We start from the raw sequence: 19,453 nt of genomic DNA on the forward strand, positions 1-19,453 counted from the left end.
AACACACATAACTCTTTTTTTTTTTTTATCAATATAAACTATTCACTGTGATGTGATATGTATAAAGCGCAGGGGGGTGGAAACAAAAATGCAGGAAGCTGTGGGAATTAAATGATATAAAGTGAAAGAAAAACCGTAAAGAGAGAGGTGTGTTATATGGATAAAAGGTGAGAGTGTGTGAGAGAGGGAGCTGCGACGGAGGAATAGATCAAGGTCTGCCAGGACCGCGAGGGGACCGTGTGTCAGTGAAAGATGGAGGGAGGGCGTGAGTCAAAGAGAGGAGAGGAGCGAAGGGAAGGATACTAATTATTTCCACAGCACTGATGTTCTCATGATGGAAACATGAATGTATACGTCTCTAAAACCCAAGTGGGTTACCTGGTGTTTGAGCAGAGTGACAGTGTGACAGTTCAGAGGTGTGTGTAGGACGTATGCTGCATGTTTCAAAGTGGAGAGTCGTCAGAGGTCGAGGAAACTGGGATTGATTTTGGTTGGGTTTTTTTTGTTTTTTTAAAGATGAAAGTGGAATATAACTTACTCCTGACCCTACAATATGGCAGCGTCTCTGATTACTTTGAGCAGAAATTAAAATCCGAATAATGGCAGTTTTTCTCCATAATTGCAGCGTTACAGAGGACAGAGTCAAATCTAGAGATTCCCTGTCCATTACAGCACAAGTACACAGAGAGACTGAGAATCACGTACTCATACTCACACCCAGTGCCACTGTGCGACACCAACTCATCCAATACACAGGACTATGGAGATAACCGCATGGAATTGAACCAGGTACTGTATTTTCTGGACAAAAAGTCACACCTGAGTATAACACTGTCCAAAAAAAAAAAAAAAGTGTCATAAATAGATAAGTAACATAAGTTGGACTGGTGTATAAGACACATTTATTTCCATGCCAAGACGTAAGTGCAAGATCGTTAAACTGTTCAAGAGCTCATCAGTGAATTTGTTCCTCAGCTCTGGCTCTCCTGCTTTTAGTTCATGATTAGCCATCTTTGTTTTCACCATCACGTTAACAGTTTCTACTGCTTTGCTTCTGTTTTCCACTGTGAATACATGTTTAAACTTTAGTTAAAATTCTACAGGCGACATCAGACAATTTTCACTTGTCACTACACCATTGGCATATTAGACGTGCAGTTTTGACACAGATATAATGACGTTCTCACTGAAAGCTGTATAAAATACCCAAGAAACGCGCACGTGCCTGCGTGCGTGCGTGCGTGTGTACAGTCCACTAATGAGATATTGACTTCATTGTGACTGTGGTACATTGTTTATCCTGCTTATTTATTTATGAGCGTTTAATATGTGAGTTCAGCTGAGTTCCTCTGTACAGGCGGTGGACGAGCGCGGCAGAGACACCGAGAGATCAATATGTAACATTACAAACGATCGTCCTTTATGTTATTTTTTCATTTGGGAAACACAGATCCTCTGTTTATTTCCTTTTGCCACATACCCTCATTCACTTGTGATTGATGCCGGCGGGGCTCCATACCTCGAGATGTGTTGCAACCCACCCCCCACCTGCCCCCCTCCCTCCCTCTCTCAGCAGCAGCAGTACTTGGGTCTTTGTGTCTCCTTCATATCATCTTGTTAAAAATTAAAGTGATTCTACTTCCCTCCATCTTTTGCTCTCTCTTTCTCTCTAATGCTAATCTGCTCCCGGTTGGACCCGTATGCAGATGAGACGCAAATACAGCAAAGCCTGATGAATAGTGATGAGGCTGCAACACGCACGCACACACACACACACACACACACACACACACACACACACACACACACACACACACACACACACACACACACGCACACGCACACGCACGCACACACAGACGCACACGCACACACACACACACACACACACACACACACACACACACACACACACACGCACACACACATACGAGGTCACTGCTTTGATTGACAGACAGACAGGTAAACCACAGGGCATTGCAAGGCTGCTCAGGTGTGTGTGTGTGTGTGTGTGTGTGTGTGTGTGTGTGTGAGAGAGAGAGAGAGAGAGAGAGAGAGAGAGAGAGAGAGAGAGAGAGAGAGAGAGACAAAATATGGACTGAAAACTTTTGTTCCAGACACACAAATATTTGTTTATTTTGCCATCACAGGGCAAATTTGATCAATCTGGCATGGCTTCCATCTCACAATAATGGGAACACAAACATGCAGACCAGATGTTTAAATATGCTTATTAGTTGGTTTATATAAAAGTCTGTCAACTGTGAACCCAACTGAAGTGTTTTTCCTCCAAACATTTCTTTCCTCTCTGAATATCTTTAAGCAGCGAGGGGGGAATTCCCCCTTGCCCCTCTGGGAGATGTTTGGTTTCCTGCATCAGCAACCCCAGTTTTACTCGACTTCTTACATAGACTGAAAACAGCAGGAGCAGAAGTCCAACTGGATCAACATGTGATCGAGTTTGACTTAACAAACCAGCGTTCCCAATCGAACTGGTGCTGCCCTCACATAAAGCATGCATACTAAGAGAGCAGAGTAAACTTAATACATGGATGCAGTGGCAGCTAAGAAATTGCTCTTGTGTGGCGGGAGGAAAGAGGAGGGGGTGAACTTTGTCAGAGCCTGGAAGTGACCTGCCATCCTGTGGGACTGCAGTTACAAGCGGCGTTGTGTTAAACACCGTGGAATCACTTTACTGGTACAGTTCTACGACTTCTACTTTTGGCAGTGACGCATAACTTTATTACCGACCTTTCTTGTGGTCTATTTATTCTACTAAATTGTGCCCTGCATGGCAGTCGCCTCCATTGTTGTTTGTGTGTGAATGGGTGAATGTGATTAACAGTGTAAATTGCTTTGGAGACCGCTCAAGCAGTGGAAAAGTGCTATATAAGTGAAATCCATTTACCACTTGAATTATTTCTATCACAATGAGCACTAAATTTAGGAAGTTAAAAATAGGGGCTTTATCAGCAAACTATACAAACACTTCAAAAAAAAAATATTCGAAATGTAAGTAGTTTCATTTAAAATCACCTATTAACCTATAATATGTATGTTGTTGAGAGGAAACTGTAGTACTTGGAGAAAATCCACAAACCCAGAGAGAACATGCAGACTCCATTCAGAAAGGTCTCACAAGCCCCACCCAGACATGAACCGGAAAGATTTCTTGCTACGAGTGCACTAACCACTACCGTACCGCGGTATTCAGAACACATGGCCTGTCAAACTCTACATTGTTTTAGGTGTGTTTCTACTCCATTAGACACAGATCTGGGGAATAATAATATCAACACTAAAGTATTATCAAAAGAATCAAATGTTTTCACCATGAATTAGCTATTTACACCACGTATCAATTTTAAATTAAACGCATAGTTAGACATTTTATATTCACACCTGCCATTGGAACATGAATTGCAGGGGCAGTAAAACCATCATGTCAGGACAAAACTGAGGCTGATGTAGAGGAATGAGCTGGAAGTTGATAAAGGGGACTCAAACCTTAATCCTCGAACACAGCCATCTGTTCTACACAAAAAAAAGCACATCATGTTATCTTTGACTTCAGTAAATTAACACTTAAATGTTAAGTGTCATTAAAAACTCAATATGCATGAATCTTCCTTGACACAGTGTAATGACTGTATTTGAATGCCCTCAAACAGGAATTATATAATATTCATTGAGAACAATAGAACAAAATTTTGAAATACAACTGTTTTGCATTTCATGCACTTTGGCTTCTGACATGCCACATCCTAGCATTTGATTGGAAATAGTGTGCAATGTGGAATCATTTCTGTCCATTGTTTGAAAGCAGTTATAAATAACTGCATTTAACTCAGCAGTCTTCATTGTTGGAGAGGTTTTATTTCAAAATACATGTCAAAACCCTTTTTTACTTTATGGTCAATTAGTCCAAAGTGAATTGGTTCTTGCTTTGAAGTGTTTGGGGTTTTTTTGTTTTTTTTTAATCTTCAACTTTGGCCCTGAAAATCTGGTGTGGCCCACTGGTCAATACAAACTAAATTAGTCAAATGTCTAAATATGGGAAAAGTTTGAAAAGTCTGTTCCTTTGATACAGATTTCAAAAGTTTGATGTCTTGTGATCTAAAACATGCAGGACCATGGTTTGACACAACAGCTCTCGGTATGACACACTAGACTTAATAGTCCAAAGCGCTGCTATAAAGTCTCGTCACAGCATCCAACTCCTTTATGAAGTTGCACACCAGGTGAAGAGAGATTGAGTGCCTGACATTTTCAGTTCCCATAGAGCACAATGCCACCTAGTTCTGTCAACTGTTACTGCGTTCATCCTTCCTCGACCCTATAATAGTAGCGCGGACACACACACACACACACACACACACACACACACACACACACACACACACACACACACACACACACACACACACACACACACAGCTGCAGAGTAGGCTGTTTCCTGTATACCGTTCTCAGTGTGTCCACATTACTGTTCCATCTGCGCAGGCATTTCCTGTCCAACCTTGAAATCAGCCCCCCACTCACCCCCCCCACCCCCTCTGCCACCATACACACTCATTCCCCATTTCCCTACATACTCTGTGTGTTTTCCGGACAAGACAGACTTTTCTCACACATATATTCACAGGCTCACGCAATGACACGGACAACAACCTCGATATGTTTACTGGAGCACTGGCACGTGTCCAACTTGGCAGAACTCACCACGAGTGGAAGATAATTACGTAGGTAAACCTGTAATTATCAGTTATGAAAACAATAGGAGGGATTCACAACATTGTTTTCATGATTAGGGGCTAATATACAGCACAGTCTCACACTTTACAAGCGCCCAGATTTGCTCTAATCTGCCACTTTCACGCCGAGGAGCTGTGATGTCATCAATCAGCAACCCGGCGCTCCTCCAAAGTGGCCACATGTGTTTTTATTCAGCAGGAACGTTATAGCAGAAGAGGTCAGGTCGCAGATAGTTTACAAAAATATTATTCATGTTGGGGAAAGTGGAAATGATCCCTGAATGTGACTTCACTCTATTTACACAAGCATGCCCCAAATACACTGATATCACCAGCCAGTAAAACACACGCACGCACACACACGCACGCACGCACGCACACACACACACACACACACACACACACACACACACACACACACACACACACACACACACACATACACACACACACACACACACCCACACACACAAAGAGAACACAACACACACTAATTGCATGAACTGGTTTTCATAAGGTGATGGAAAGTATTGAAGCCAAGGTCCGACAATTAGCAAAGATTTAAAAAAACAACCGAGGGCCTGAGGCGCAGTGTTAAAGCAGAGGAAACATAATAAGGGTCAACGTTATGATTCCAAGTCACGAGAGAAGCAGAAACGTTGTTCTACCGTTCAAATATTCAATGCCAAGTGCTTACTCGCTGTTGGATTACCTCTCTGCCTGTATTTAATACTCACTTGATGAGGAATATCAATTAAAATGTGCCCTAATAAAGTTGGGCAGCCCCATGTTAATGCTGCTCACTGTGTTTTAAGACCGAGGGCAAAAGAAACAAACAAACTGGACCCAGAGGAAAACGTCAAACTATGAAAATTTTGCAATGCATAACTTTTTTTGTGTGGGTCAGTGTGTGTGTGTGTGTGTGTTTTCTAATCAGGTTTACCAATGTCTGTGTGTAGGGGTTGTAACCCAACACGCCTCATCTTCATGGATATTTTAGGTAAGGTGGTGGTTAGTACTTTCGCCTCACAACAACAATATTGTTTGAGCGGGTTTTCAACAAATTCTCCAGTTTCCTTCCACAGTCCAAACATACATTTGTGGCGATAGTACCATTGCATCACTGTAGTAGTGTCACTCATCATCAGTTTCTCTCTCAAACCACTGCAGGCTCTTTGGTTCAAGGCTTTATAATCTACAGCATTGTTATTATAACACTATTGTTTGTCATCTCCTTAAAACCAATATTGTGCCATTGCAGTTGCAGCGAATTGCGTAAGAGGACGAAAAGAAGTGTCCACATCAAATCCATTTTAAAGTCTCTGCCTTGTTTGCATGAAGAAATCATAGTTTTCTCATCAGAATTTGAAAGTCTTAATGGAATGTCCAAAATGACTATGTAACAACTCCACCACAGCACCATCAGTAACATGGTGGCGAACATGGCATCAGTGAAGAAATATTTCAAAGCGGAAAGTAAAAATAGTCCAGTACTGTATCAACAATATCAGCTTTTCAAGAATTGAAAACAACTTGATATGGTGTCTTCAAAGGAAACACACAGATATGGATTCAGACCCCACCTTATCTGACAACATACATGACCATTAAAAACAAAAAGTAACTATGACTAGTTTTAAGTACAGACATCAGATTTTTCGCCCATGTCACTGCTGAGGGAATCCCCAAATACTGACGAACCAAACACTATCAGTTCCAACGTAGATTTTAAATTAACTTTAATCTATTGCTTTTTATTCACTCTGATATTTTTAGTCCAACTTATATATTTATTTCTGGGCTGATAGAATTTAATGTTCTAATTCTTTTTTTTAATCTATTTTGGGGATTACTTTTTTTTTTTTTATTAGTTCTTAAATTGTTCCACTACACTAGATCATGTTTCCTCAGTCGTCTCCGGCTCCTAATGCATTATGTAATCCAACGAAAATATTAATAAATTGTAGGATTGTGGGAGGACGCTTGAGTACCCAGACAAAACTCACACAAACTCAGAAAAACTGTCTTTAACTGCTATGAGGCAAGTTTTCAAACCGCTACACACTGTGCCTCCCTGCTGTGCACTTTGAACGTCTAAGAGTTGATCAAATCTAGAATATTTTACCGTTGTGATGTCTGTACCAAAAAGACATGTTCAACTTTGATATTTCAGAGCAAGTTCAACTTTCTGTTTTCATGGTCTTTTCTGGATGTCGAAGCTGGGATTCTTGCAGTGTATTGTCTTAAAGTAAAAGTTTTAACAAATACCATATAAGAATCAAAACTGACTTCAGATTTAAAATTGATGACTGCTTTGTTTGGATAAGTGCAGTGACCAACACAAACCCTCATGAAAATGAAGACACCAGGCTGCTTCACAAAAAGACTGAAAGTGTCCTGCAGCTCTTCTGTCACGCTTTGCAAACTCTTTACTGGGACCATTAATCTACTACTGGCTCTTTCACGGGTCAAACTCCATTTTACATGTTCCCAAACCCACACACTAATAACAAACACACCCTTTTCCATAAAAGATCAGCCTGATGTCATTTCAGATTTAGAGAATCTGCATCAGATCATCCTTGCTCCTCCACTCCCTGTTTTCTCTCCCTGCCTCCCACTCACTTTCTTCCCCCTCCTCATCCTCTTTTCTTTTTTTCCTTTTCCTTATTGCATTTTTCTATGATTGGGAACAAGTGTAACTGGCCAGAACTTCCTTTCCCTTCCCCTTTCACACACACACACACACACACACACACGCACACACACACACACGCACACACACACACACTGGATCTTGATGCATGTGAGCTGTCAGGAGCAGGTGCTTGTCTTCAGCCTGTCCTGTTTCATCAATCACATTGTTGCCCCAGGACTCCAAAAAAAGCAAGAATAAGCAAAGTAGAAACAGAAAGAAAAAAAAAAATGCTCATTGGTTAAATTTCCTTTTCCCATGCTCTCTTTTAGATCGTCTGTGTCATTTCATACGAGTGTTTTCTTTGAAGTATACTGTATTTGTGTCACGTAGCCTTGTATTTTCTGTCTGTGTTTCCAGTGCCAAATACACAGGTGTTGAGGTTTTTTTTGTTTTTTTTCTCAGCTCTAATAAATAGTTATTTGAATTTAGTCATAAAAGTAACAGCTGCTTTTGGGTCCTGCTACACGGGAACAGTAAAATTAGTGAATGTGTGGGTGCAAACTGAGAAACTGGGAAATAAACAGTAAGCCTGAGGAGTGGCATAGAATCCATCAGTATCAGCAGAGCGCTAAATAAAAAAACATGATCTTGTAGTTGGAGTAGATCACCACCCTCATCAATAATTACAACCACTTAAAAAGAGTTTCAGTGTTTTAAAAGCCTCGCTGTGACTCTCAATCAAGGGTCGGGAAGATGTAAAAATAAAATCAGGAGGCAATGTTTTTAAATCTCATTATAATTAAATTTGTGGAGCACAGATAAGCATATTGGACCTTGAAGGAGGTTGTATTCTTGTTAGTGAAATTCTATTAATGAGCCATGTTGTTTCAGTGGTTGCCATATGTGGTCGAGCTACATTGTATTGTATGTTGCAAAGAAAGGCGATGATAAGTTTAAGCAACACTGTTATTAAAGGAGAAGAAAGCAGGTATTGTTTAAGAAAACAAATAAATGAATAAAATGAAAAGCTGTAGAGAGGCTGTGATTTTTTTTTCTTTACACTGGGATTGATCAGACCACACAACAGATTCACATTGAGTCTCAAGAGCATTTCCAATGAGCTTTGGTAAGTACACACTGACAGTTATAAGTGTATATGACTGTGTTCAAATATTCTTTCGTCTTTGCATTTGTTGATTGTACAGTGAACTTTGTCTACAGACACTGATATCCTGTTCCTGAGCCCAAAAATCAGATCTGTGTTGTGCATCATCATCACTAAAGCCCTATATATAAGTTTGGGCGTTTTACTTATACACAGATTTCTTCTGATTTTTTTGTAACAATGATACACTTTTTTTATTTGAAGTTCAGAAACAATCTCATCTCCCTTCACTTTATTAACCTGCTGCCACTCCACCTGGTCAGCTGTAAAATTCTCTCCCAGTTATTTTGTATTAAATTCACTCACTTTTCCAGCCTTTTGGTGCCTTTATCGAAGCTTAATTTCAGATATAGAGTTAGATCAAATTCAAATTTTGGAGTTGGGGGTTGTATAAAGTACATCATTCCATCTGGTAATGTGGTAAAACAAGGTAATCACCATTAAGTGAGTGATTCTTTGGACACATCCCTGCTCTGATTCTCAGTTCACACAGTGGAAGTCCCCCTCCTCTACGTGCTGGTAATGGACCGGACCTGTGTACGCAGAGCAGCGGACACAGAATTTCCCATGGCTGATCATCATCTCTGGTCATGGGTGCCTTCCACCCCCTCTGACTCGCCCACTCTCCATCCCAACCCAACAAAGAGGGAAAACAAATCAAACAATTCAGTTTCCCATTATTCTCTCAGTCGGCATATGGTTCCAATCAGCACACTGTAAGTGTTTGAGTGAACGCGAGTGTGCGTGACACCATGTGAATGTTTTTATTTTCCATACATTACCACTCAGATACAAAGCTCTTTGTTCACACTCTTTCTCCATCTTCTTGGCTCCTCCTGCCTCTCACGCCCTCTTCATCTTCCATCTCTCTCCTCTCTCTCTCTCTCCAAGCCCATGTCTTTGATTCTCGGGTTTAAACTGTCTCTCTCTCTCTCTCTCTCTCTCTCTCTCTCTCTCTCTCTCTCTCTCTCTCTCTCTCTCTCTCTATTTTAGTCCTGCTTTTCTTGGCTGCAAGTCAGACCTCAGGCAGACCTAGAGGTCTTTTTCCCAAGCGATCACCAGGGTGGACTCCAGGGAACAGAAAACACACACACACACGCACACACACACACACACACACACACACACACACACAGGCCCTGCCCTCGGATGCTCCGTCCATTTCCTCCTCGGCCTCTTCTCTCATGTTATTCTCTGTCTGCGCCTCCTTGTTGACTCACACACTGTTGCTGCGTCGCTTTAAAACCGTGCTGCAGTCACGGTTTAATAGAAGACAGAGAACACGGTGTTCAAAGTAACGTCTTGTGTTCCTGGCCTGCATGAACTTTCTGCACACAATTGCACATTACAAGCTTTGCGGGGTGTTTTAAGCCTTCACTTATCCAGGTAAGTCCCTCTGGATTCCAGGGTCTCATTTACAAGAGAGACCTGGTCGCAACTGCAGCAACTGCAAGTACAAACAAATGCAGCCACAAGAGCATCAGGGGCTGAAATCCTTCAGCGAGTTTGATAGCAGAATTATGGAGATCTGTAGTGTATTCTACAAAAAATAAATTTCCACAAAAACTCTGCATAGAAATGTGGTGTATTTAGTGTGAAATATCAACACTAGTGCTTCAAAAAGTATTCAGATTACTATCGAAATTGTATATAAGTATATAGAGGAAAACCCCATGGCTGCAGAGAGAGAATATGCAAACTGCACACAAGCCTGTGACTTCCAACCACTAAGGCCTCAAAATTTGACCTTTATTAATATTTTGTTACCAAAATCTTAACTTTTGTTGTTAACTGTGAGCTCAGAAAATATAGGTTGATAAAATGACATGACATGATTTCAGCCTTTGGCAAAAATAGTTCCAACAGCAAAAAACGGAATATTTTCATGTTAGAGTAACTTTTAAAACAGACACTCATGTTGTGGCACAACTGACCTCTCCTGGATGAACAGGCCTGGCCAAAGAAAAGAGGAAACAGCAGGATGAGGGCGCCATCTAGCGGCAGAGGGTTGCGTTTTGAAAATATCTCACATTGTTGAGCATACCAAAAATATGTATTTATTTAGCCATCATTGTAATTACAATTTCAAACTTTCCCTTTTGTATCAAACTTGTCTGTCAAGTCAAGCGTCAATGCAGAGTGACATTGTCAGTCAGATTTGCTGAAACAATGACAGAAAAAATTATATTGTGACAGCTAGACAACTAGATACCAATTTATCATTCACGTTTTTAAAAAAGCCGTGAATGTTTTTCTTCCTTCTCGTGTTCCCAGTTCACCAGCTATAGCAGTATAAATATATATTTAAATAAGTAAAAGTGCATAAAATACTATCAAACATCATTTTAATCATTCAGCTTGGTGGCAATTTTCATTTCTCTGCAGAAGTAGGAACTGACTTTTCGGCTGTTGTCATGTGAATGCTCCCAACTTGTTCATGTTTCTTTCAACTGACAACTTTCCAGGTTCCATTATTCTTCTTTCTCAACACTAGAACGCCAGAAAGCCACCCTCTACTTCTGAAATTTAAAATAAAACAAAATTGCAAAATCATGTTTTTATCAAAACTTTATTTATATATTTTCCCCTGTCTAAACATATCCTGTAACTTAATGTTGTGAAATAATGCTCACTTGGATTTGTATCTTCATATTTACAATAATCTATCGTTGATTTACCTGCCATCATACATGATTATCGAGGAAGTCCTGTGCACACTGAAGCCACAGATTATTGTTCATTTTCATTGAAATTTATTTTGGGTTTAATGTTATAACCACAAACACAAACTACACTGACAAACTACAGGTGGAAGTTGTCCATGTGCATTTAGCATACAGTGTTGACCAAAATGATGAACATGAGGTAAACAAAACCAAATTTTATTGTTCTAAATTACAAAACAGCTTGATATGTCCAAATTAGTCCTCAATTTTATTCTTCTTCACAGTTCCTACGTGTCTTAAATCTCCCAGCTGGAGATTTAAGAGTTTTCCTCATCGCTTCCTGCGAGGCTGCTGTCAGTCGAGTCCACTTCCTGTTCCTGCTGCTCTGATGAGGCCGTTTGTGTTTCGGGGCGCTGCTCTGTGGTGCCGGACGGCTGACTCTGCTCCGAGGACGAGCTGCTCTCTACTGGTTTGCTGGCGTCTGTGTTGCTCTCCTGCTTTTTCTCGCTGTCCTCTAAGAACGTAGACCAACCTTTTAGCCGCTCCTCTCGCTCGCGAGTCGTCTCCTCCACCTGCATCGGCCCAGTTCACGTGGGAGTTTTAGTCGGGTATCGTTACCGAAGCGTGGGATGTTTTGATAAATGAAGTTAAGAGAAATGTACAGTCCTCTCATCAAGATCAAGACTCGAGATGAATTTCGAAGCTGCGCAAAACTCTCCGAACGCGTGTGACCCGCACGTTTACCTGATAGTCTGTGGTTCCGTCCCAGAGCTGAGCAGACAGCTGCCGTCCTCCAAACCAGCGTCCGTTGAACGACTCCACGCATGCGTCGGCCTGGTCTGGTTCCTTAAACGCAATGGAAGCCACACCGTCCGGGTGTCTCTGCAGCACAGATACAACCGTATACAGCTGGTTTTCATGGGACACAAATCTTTAAATCGGAGCAGGCTGAAGTCAAGGGGCCGCAGGGTTCGTCCAGTGGTTATCAAGCTCGCCTCACAACCAGAAGGACCCTGGCTTGAGTCTGGGCTTTCTCGTCGGGTTTGCCTGTTCTCCCAAGGGTTTTCTTCCGAGGCTCTAATACCACATAATCAATGTCTTATGTTTATTGAAAATATCCATTAAACCAGGGGAGTCAAACACATTTTAGCTTACGGAACACTTTTGGGCCAATTTCACCTCAAGTGGGCTGGACCAGTAAAAGAGTACCATAATAACCTTTAATTTTACATTTTCTTTGTTATGACGCAGAGCATAAGTGATGACAGTCTTTTTTAATTTAAAAAAAACAAAAAACAAACAATAACTCCCAAAAATTACTACAATCTCAACATAAAGCCAATTTTAATGAAACTTTCTGGTTCAAAATCAGTGAAATGTCCAAAAAACATTGAGGCCTGTGTATTAACTACGTGGGGTTTGTCTGAGCACTTTGGGGTCTTCCCATCGTCTAAAGAAATATGTTTTCAGGTTAGTTCTACTAGTAAAACTGCATGTGTGCGTGTCTTATTCCTCAGGCTGTACTCGTGACTTATCCAGAGTGTATCCTGCCTCAGGCTGCCCACGTCACTGCGAAGGATCTGGTCTAAAAGACGGTTGAACTCACGTCAAAGAGAATGACTTTCTTCACATCCCCGAACTTTTCACACTCCGTCCGCAGATCGTCACGATACTCATTCAGCACCAGAGGGTCTTCCTGGAAAAAAAAACCCAACACACACAACCCACAGAGATGGTTACGGATGCCGATAGGTTGTGTGTTTAAAAGTGTGTGTGTTTTTCTCCGCACCTCGAAGTCACTGGGGTGAAACATGTTCCTGATGATGACAACTTTTTCATGCCTCTTCCTCGCGTCCCCTTGCTTCTCCGGTCTCCAGTCCAACTGTCTACAGACACAGAAACACAATCAGGAATCCGTGTCGTCTGTTAAAATATATGCATTTACTCAAATTCACCCGGGACAAGGAGTTTATTTGTAACATGGGGAATGAAATATGGAAAAAGGTTTTACTTCTGTTGCTGCTGCATCCTCTTCTTATAATCTTTGCTTTTTTTCTTCTTCTTGCTGGCGTCATATTGGCCTTTTAGCTCGAAACGTGCTGCTTCCACGTGGAGCTTGTACCCTCTGACCTCAGACTCGTCGATTAGACGCATTGCCAAAGCCACCGACTCCTTCTGCAAGAGAATCACAAACACACTCAAGAGTCACATAAAGGGGATCACACAAGAAGACTGAAAATAAATCCTCATGTTGATCAATGGCTCCTCCTCAAACATGTGTATATCTTCTTTATGGCTTTGGAAACTCAAGGTAACCGAAAGGAAATCCGAACCTTTAAATAGCAGCAAAGACCATCTCCCTTTAGATTTCCCTCTCTGTCCTTGTAGAGTTTAACCTTGTACTCCTCAGTGATGGGGTCTCGCATCACGATGCCACACTTAGACATCAACTCAACAAACTCCTCCGTGCTGATGTCAGGAGGCAGGCCTGAGAGGGAGAGAAAGGCAGGAGGTTAAAAAAACCCAGAGTTGAAAAAAGTGTAAGCGTAGAAAAAACAACAACGTGCCATTCGGCAAACATCTGCCGCTTTGGTAAGGAGATGCAGGGAATACTGACCAGAGACGTAGACGTTTGTGTTCTTATTGTCGTCAACATCAAACCATCCTACAAAAGACAAAAAACAAACAAACAAATGAATCAAAAACACAGATTGTATGAAAGTGAACAAAAAAACAGCCTCTTAATGCATGAAGTTGATCAGACATCATGAATTAATTCACAATGGCTGATTCACAAATATACATTGTTGTTGATCAGATTCATATATGCGAGCCAGACTCTGGTTTACCAGCTTCTGCTTTCCTCTTCTCGCTTTTCTGCTTGGCTTCTTTGGCCGACGCCTCCTGCTGGTCTGGGTTTGGTTTTGGAGCGGGATCCGACGACTTTTCCTTTTGCGGTTTCTGGCCGTCTGCTTTGGGAGCGGCCGGGTCGGCGCTGCTCGGGGTCGTGCTGTTTGCATCCGGCTGTCCTTCCTGAGTGAAGCCATAGTTTGCCTGGTAGGCTGCCATGAAGTCCTCCGTTATCTACAGACAGATCAAACCCACTCCACATTGACACAGAAACCACACATTGATGCTTCACAGGTAAAAGAGAGAAAGACGATTAAAGATGTGTATCTTCAATCATTTTTTTCAGATCCCCCTTGGGCATGCTGAGCTGATGGCAGCAGATGAAGACGAAAACAAAAGGCACAACGGTTGTTCCCTGAACTCTTTCATAAGGGTGAATCTCACAAAAAAAGCCACTGAATTATGATTTGTTATTTGTACACATGGTGTGTAAACTAAAAAATGTTAAGCATTTATAAAATTCTCATTGTGATAAAAAAAGGTCTCAGTTTACAGAAAGAAATGGGAAAAAAAACTTAAATAATGTAATAGGTCTAAAATATATTTCCATCGCATTAAAGTAATGACAGCAAATAATGATCAAACAATTTAATGCAAATAGAAACTGATCACATACAAGACACCCTCTATTAAAAAGAATAAAACTGTACATTTTTCAATGTGTCTAATTAATCTGAAATATATTAAAGGTTCACTGTATGAACCGACAGGAGAAATGTAAACTTCTCTGTCAAATTCAGTTTTTTTAAGTTAAGTCTGAATTCTATGTTAAAAGGACATTTTTGTGTAATGTAGTTGGACAGATAAATATTGCACATGTGATCACAGTCCCACTACAAAACAACTAGCACTGTTGACTTCACAATCACAACGGGGACTGAAAAAGTACAACTACTTCTAATCAGACTGCCACACAACGGAGCAGTAAATAATAGTTAGGAAAAAAAGTCATGAAATTCAGGGACAGTGAGGCCATGAATAACACCACATCCTTTGAGGAAAACTAAAGTAGAGAGACGTAAAGAAACTTCATACTTTCGGAAACCAGGCCTTCTTCTCGTGGTCCCAGTCGTAGACGGTGCCGTCCTCTGGATCAGTGTAGGTGTACGGGTCAGAACCCTCTTCCTTCCTCTGGTTGTAGAGCTCCTGCATCCGCAGCTGTTCCATAAACTCTTTGTTGTTTGATTCGCCGCTCATCTGTAACGGGAATGTGACGCATCAAATCACACAGTCATCGCCATTCAAGTGTACAAAAAATAAGGCTTGTTGGTGATGCATAAAGCTTTAATTTAATATCCTACTTTGCTACTGTTTTATATATATATATATATATATATATATATATATATATATATATATATATATATATATATTTCAGAAGGCCTTTTTGATGACTGGTGTCAAACAGCAACAAGACAAGCGAGATTGTAGTAGGCTCATAGATACATACAGAGAATCCATGTTGGTCAGACAGATTTGTGATGGTGCAATAGCCACATAAATGAGCGATAAGTGCAACACACACAAAAACAACTAAATTCTGCAAGACTAAAGTGACATCATGCACTTCAATACACTCCTGTGTGTGTACTACCGGTATTTGTCAACCAGGAATGTTTCCTTTTGCTCCACTGCCCCATCTCCAAGATTATCTTCAGCAACTCGCAGCCTGCAGCCCCTCAATCTCATTCGTTGTGGCCAGTGAGCCAATTTCTGAAGAAAATGATGCTGGTTGGTTTTTAAAAAATCATCGAGTATGCAAATCTCCCCTTTGCCTCCAAAGATATTTGATTAGTACTATAAATGCATGCTGGACTGGAGATTTTAAACTGCTTGTCAAAATAAACGTGAACATGTGTAATAATCAATAATCCCGTAACAGACTATGTGATAAGGGTGTGTAACACCACAAGTGACTCTTCTTTGATCATTTTGAGTTACAGTCGCTGGACCTGTGGCGAGAAAATACCTAATAAACCTACCTAATAAATGACTGGAACCTTTTGGGCATATGATACCACAGAAATAATGCAGCAGCCCGTTGAACAGAGTGTTTCTTTCTTCCATCACAGGTCATTAATACTGTCACACAGCTGCTTTCATCCATCACAATGAAAGCTGACAACTGTACTCGACGTTGGCCAATAAGTCTGGACATATATAAAGATCTACACTTCGTGTTCAGGTGGACGCTGTGGTTCTATTTACATTCGGTTTATTCACTCATTCACTTCTGAAAAATCCCAGATTAAACGCTCAGAATGAGACAGTTGGTGTTAGCAGACATGCTAATGTTACCTTTCCAAATTAAAAAAAAAACCCTCCAGATGATGAGAATGTAAACAGAGCGGACTCCTTCAGTCGCACACAACCATCCAGGCGATCGGCTCCTTTCTGCTGTGTGTTTTTTTTTTTTTTATCTAGAGACTTAAATTTTAATCTTAAAGCAGTCTTAAATCTTAAAACGTGTTTTAGCGGCTGTTTTCCCTCACTCTGCATTGACGCTTGACTGACTGAAATACTTCCGGGGTCGTGGTGCAAATGCGCATGCGCAAATTTTAAGGGTGCGCTTGGTTTTGCGTATAAAGATCTACCGTGGGTGAAGCGATTTTTATCCACAAGACATTTAATCACAAACTAATTGTCGTGATAAATAGATAGAAACAAACATAAATAACTATGAAATATAAAACACAAATACCTATTGTAATAACTGTCAAATATATAGCGTCAGGTTTATTGTGTCACTTCAAACCAAAAGTCATGTATGGAGCTGGAAATATTTTTTTATTGAATTCATTTTCGATTGTTTTTTTGCTTTTCCTTTTCTTGCATTTACAATCGTGAAAACAAAAACCACTAATCACCCCGCCCCTTTGGTTTGTAAGAAGTATTGAATCAAACGTACTTCCGGTACCACATCGACTCCGCCTTTGTGTTAGCGTCTGATGCTAATAGAGAAACTCACAGTGCCGTAATAAAAACGTTATTGGATTGTGTTTGGCATGGCGGAAGGCAGCGGCAATGTCGGTATTAATACAGGTGGCCTTCCTCCGGGAGACCCGCAGCTCATTGCGATGATTGTGGAGCACTTAAAGAACCGGGGGCTTTTCGACGAGTTCCGCCGGGACTGTTTGGCCGATGTTGACACGAAGGTAAAGCTTCACTCTCACTTTCGCGGAGTTTTCCTGGCCGCTGTGAGTTTTTACTGAGTTGTTGTTGCCCCCTCCCAGCCTGCCTATCAGAACCTGCGGCAGAAAGTGGACAACTTCGTAACGTCTCACCTCAGCACGCAGGACTGGAACCCGTCCATCAACAAGAACCAGATGAGGAACGGACTGAGACAGAGTGTGGTCCAGTGAGTGTCTCCTTCAAATCCCCCATTGCACAAAACATTGAAGTCGCTTCCAGCTGGGCGCACCCAGAGCAGCCCACCAGTCCATGCAGGGTCATTTATATAGTTCAAAAACGACAATATCACGTGAACAAGCACATGCGACAAGTGTGCAGCACTGGAGGTTGTTTTGACGAGATGCTGCACAGCATACTACGCGAAATGTAAATTAATTAAATGCAGAGTGAATTAACAGAAGGGAGATTATTATACCCATCTCTTTTTGGATTAACAAATAGTATCTATCTATATATTGTCTTCCTGTATCTCCAGTGGAGCACACACCCCTAAACATCATTCATACTCTGAAGCAGCTGCTTTAATTGCAGTTCACCACCAGGGGCCACAGTTTTTCTTTGGATTGAAGTTCATAAGTGGAAGTAGGAAAACTCCCACTTCCCACTGTAACTGTTCTGAATGAGGTTAAACTGGAAACTTCCCATTGGGGAAAGTGTGAGCTTTCTGAAAGCTTCTACCAGCAGATCGGATGTCGCTCAACATGGCAGCGGTTCTGGTGGAAGATTATACATGTACTCACTTCACACAAGTAATCTGTATCTTATTTTTGCTAGTACTCGGTAGACTTCAATCATGGCAATCCCGCTTTACTTTTCCACTGTAAAGCTGTGGCACAACAGATGTGAGATTTTTTTTTTATATTGAACACGACGATATGGCTCTACGGTGAATGTGCAAACATGGAGTCCGGATATAAGTTGTACCCCCCTCTGCTTAACTTTGTATTTGTAGGTCGGGCATGCTGGAGTCTGGTGTGGACAGAATCATAACTCAGGTCGTGGATCCCAAGATGAACCACACATTCCGACCAAACATAGAAACTGCCATCCACGATTTCCTGTCCGGGGACAGGAAAGAGGAAAGTGCCTCCAGCTCGAGCTCTGCTCCATCAGAACAGGCGGAGCTGCAAGAAGCCCCGTCCGCTTCTGGACCCAAAACCCCCTGAGGTCGGTTTTTAAAAAAAACCAAAACAAAACATCTTGCATTGATTGTTTTTAGAAATCCAGTTCATTCGTTACAATTTTCTCGGCCACTTACAGGTGCCCTCCGCTGATCCTTTAGGGTCTCCAGAGAGTTCTGTGTTGCTGGCTTCGCCGTCACCGTTTGGAAAGGAGCAGCATCAAGAAGAAGCGAGGCTTGTTTCCCGCTGCCTCATTTTAATGAACTAGACTCAGGAGAGTTACATGGCGTGTCTCATCTGCACGAGGCTGCGGATGGAGAAGATGCACCGTGGCTGTGCGGCGGCGCCCCGGCTCTGTGCTGCGGAGTCAATAATTTCAGTCGTTGACGCGCATGTTAGTAAATGTTTATTGTTCGATCTGTGATGATCTTAAACCTTAAAACTTCTACATGGACTGGATTTTTATTTTTTTTTTATTTTTTTTTTAAAGCTGTAGGCATGTCAAACATGTTACTGTTTTGTTTTGAGTGTTTTTGACGATACGGAGAATCTCATGTTGCAAATGTGTGATGCTGTCTCTGATTGGACACTGGTTAAAGTATGTTATGCTAAGCTTTTTGAATATCCAAGAGATTAAGCTTATGAGGAGTATGCAGTCAATACAGAATAGAAGTGCAAGGGTTAACTTCCATCAAAGTGTCTCCATTCTTTTTTAGGAAATGTTTAATTTATGTGGACTAATAAAAATTGCTTTAATTCAACTGCCTGTTTCATGCCCCTCACTTCTCTGAAGTGTAGAAATGTGTTTGCGATGCCATTCGTAGTGTACCTGCTGAATAAACTGACCGGTGATCTGATACGCTTTAGTGATGAGTTGGAGCTTGAAGACCAGGAATGAAATGCTTTGGTCATACTGACGGCCACGGAACGCTGAACTGGAGAGACAAATAGAGACCGAGTACTTAAACCACATGATTATATGAGATTCTACTTAACTCATATATGCA

General features: G+C 41.3%; 2 protein-coding genes across 3 annotated transcripts; one reads left to right on the forward strand and one right to left on the reverse strand.

The window, feature by feature from the left end:
- Positions 1-11,180: 11,180 nt before the first annotated feature.
- htatsf1 (HIV-1 Tat specific factor 1) lies at positions 11,181-16,604 on the reverse strand. Of its 2 annotated transcripts, XM_080509208.1 has the most exons (11): positions 16,432-16,604; positions 15,728-15,846; positions 15,169-15,330; positions 14,073-14,307; positions 13,841-13,888; positions 13,557-13,711; positions 13,235-13,398; positions 13,013-13,109; positions 12,830-12,919; positions 11,968-12,105; positions 11,181-11,795 (listed from the first exon to the last, which is right to left on the reverse strand). In XM_080509208.1, exons 3-11 carry the CDS (start codon positions 15,328-15,330, stop codon positions 11,541-11,543), a joined length of 1,344 nt encoding a protein of 447 aa, XP_080365334.1. In that variant the 5' UTR covers positions 15,728-15,846; positions 16,432-16,604; the 3' UTR covers positions 11,181-11,540. The 2 variants fall into 2 exon arrangements, with proteins under 2 accessions (XP_080365334.1, XP_080365333.1); XM_080509207.1 differs by lacking the exon at positions 15,728-15,846.
- Positions 16,605-17,138: 534 nt separating this feature from the next.
- Positions 17,139-19,142, forward strand: bod1 (biorientation of chromosomes in cell division 1; the record flags this gene model as incomplete). The annotated part of the gene is made up of 4 exons (XM_080509219.1): positions 17,139-17,288; positions 17,367-17,491; positions 18,278-18,492; positions 18,586-19,142. 3 exons carry the CDS (start codon positions 17,139-17,141, stop codon positions 18,489-18,491), a joined length of 489 nt encoding a protein of 162 aa, XP_080365345.1. The 3' UTR covers position 18,492; positions 18,586-19,142.
- Positions 19,143-19,453: the final 311 nt, after the last annotated feature.

The sequence above is a fragment of the Blennius ocellaris genome (genome assembly GCF_963422515.1).
Source record: "Blennius ocellaris genome assembly, chromosome: 14".
NCBI classification, from domain to species: Eukaryota; Metazoa; Chordata; class Actinopteri; order Blenniiformes; family Blenniidae; genus Blennius; species Blennius ocellaris.

Coding starts and splice junctions, on each gene's coding strand:
- htatsf1 (XM_080509207.1), bottom strand. CDS start 15,330: ATGAGCGGCGAATCAAACAACAAAGAGTTTATGGAACAGCTGCGGATG. Junction 14,308..15,168: donor AGAAGGCCTGGTTTCCGAAA/GTATGAAGTTTC, acceptor ATCTGTCTGTAG/ATAACGGAGGACTTCATGGC. Junction 13,110..13,234: donor AGGATGCAGCAGCAACAGAA/GTAAAACCTTTT, acceptor CTGTGTCTGTAG/ACAGTTGGACTGGAGACCGG.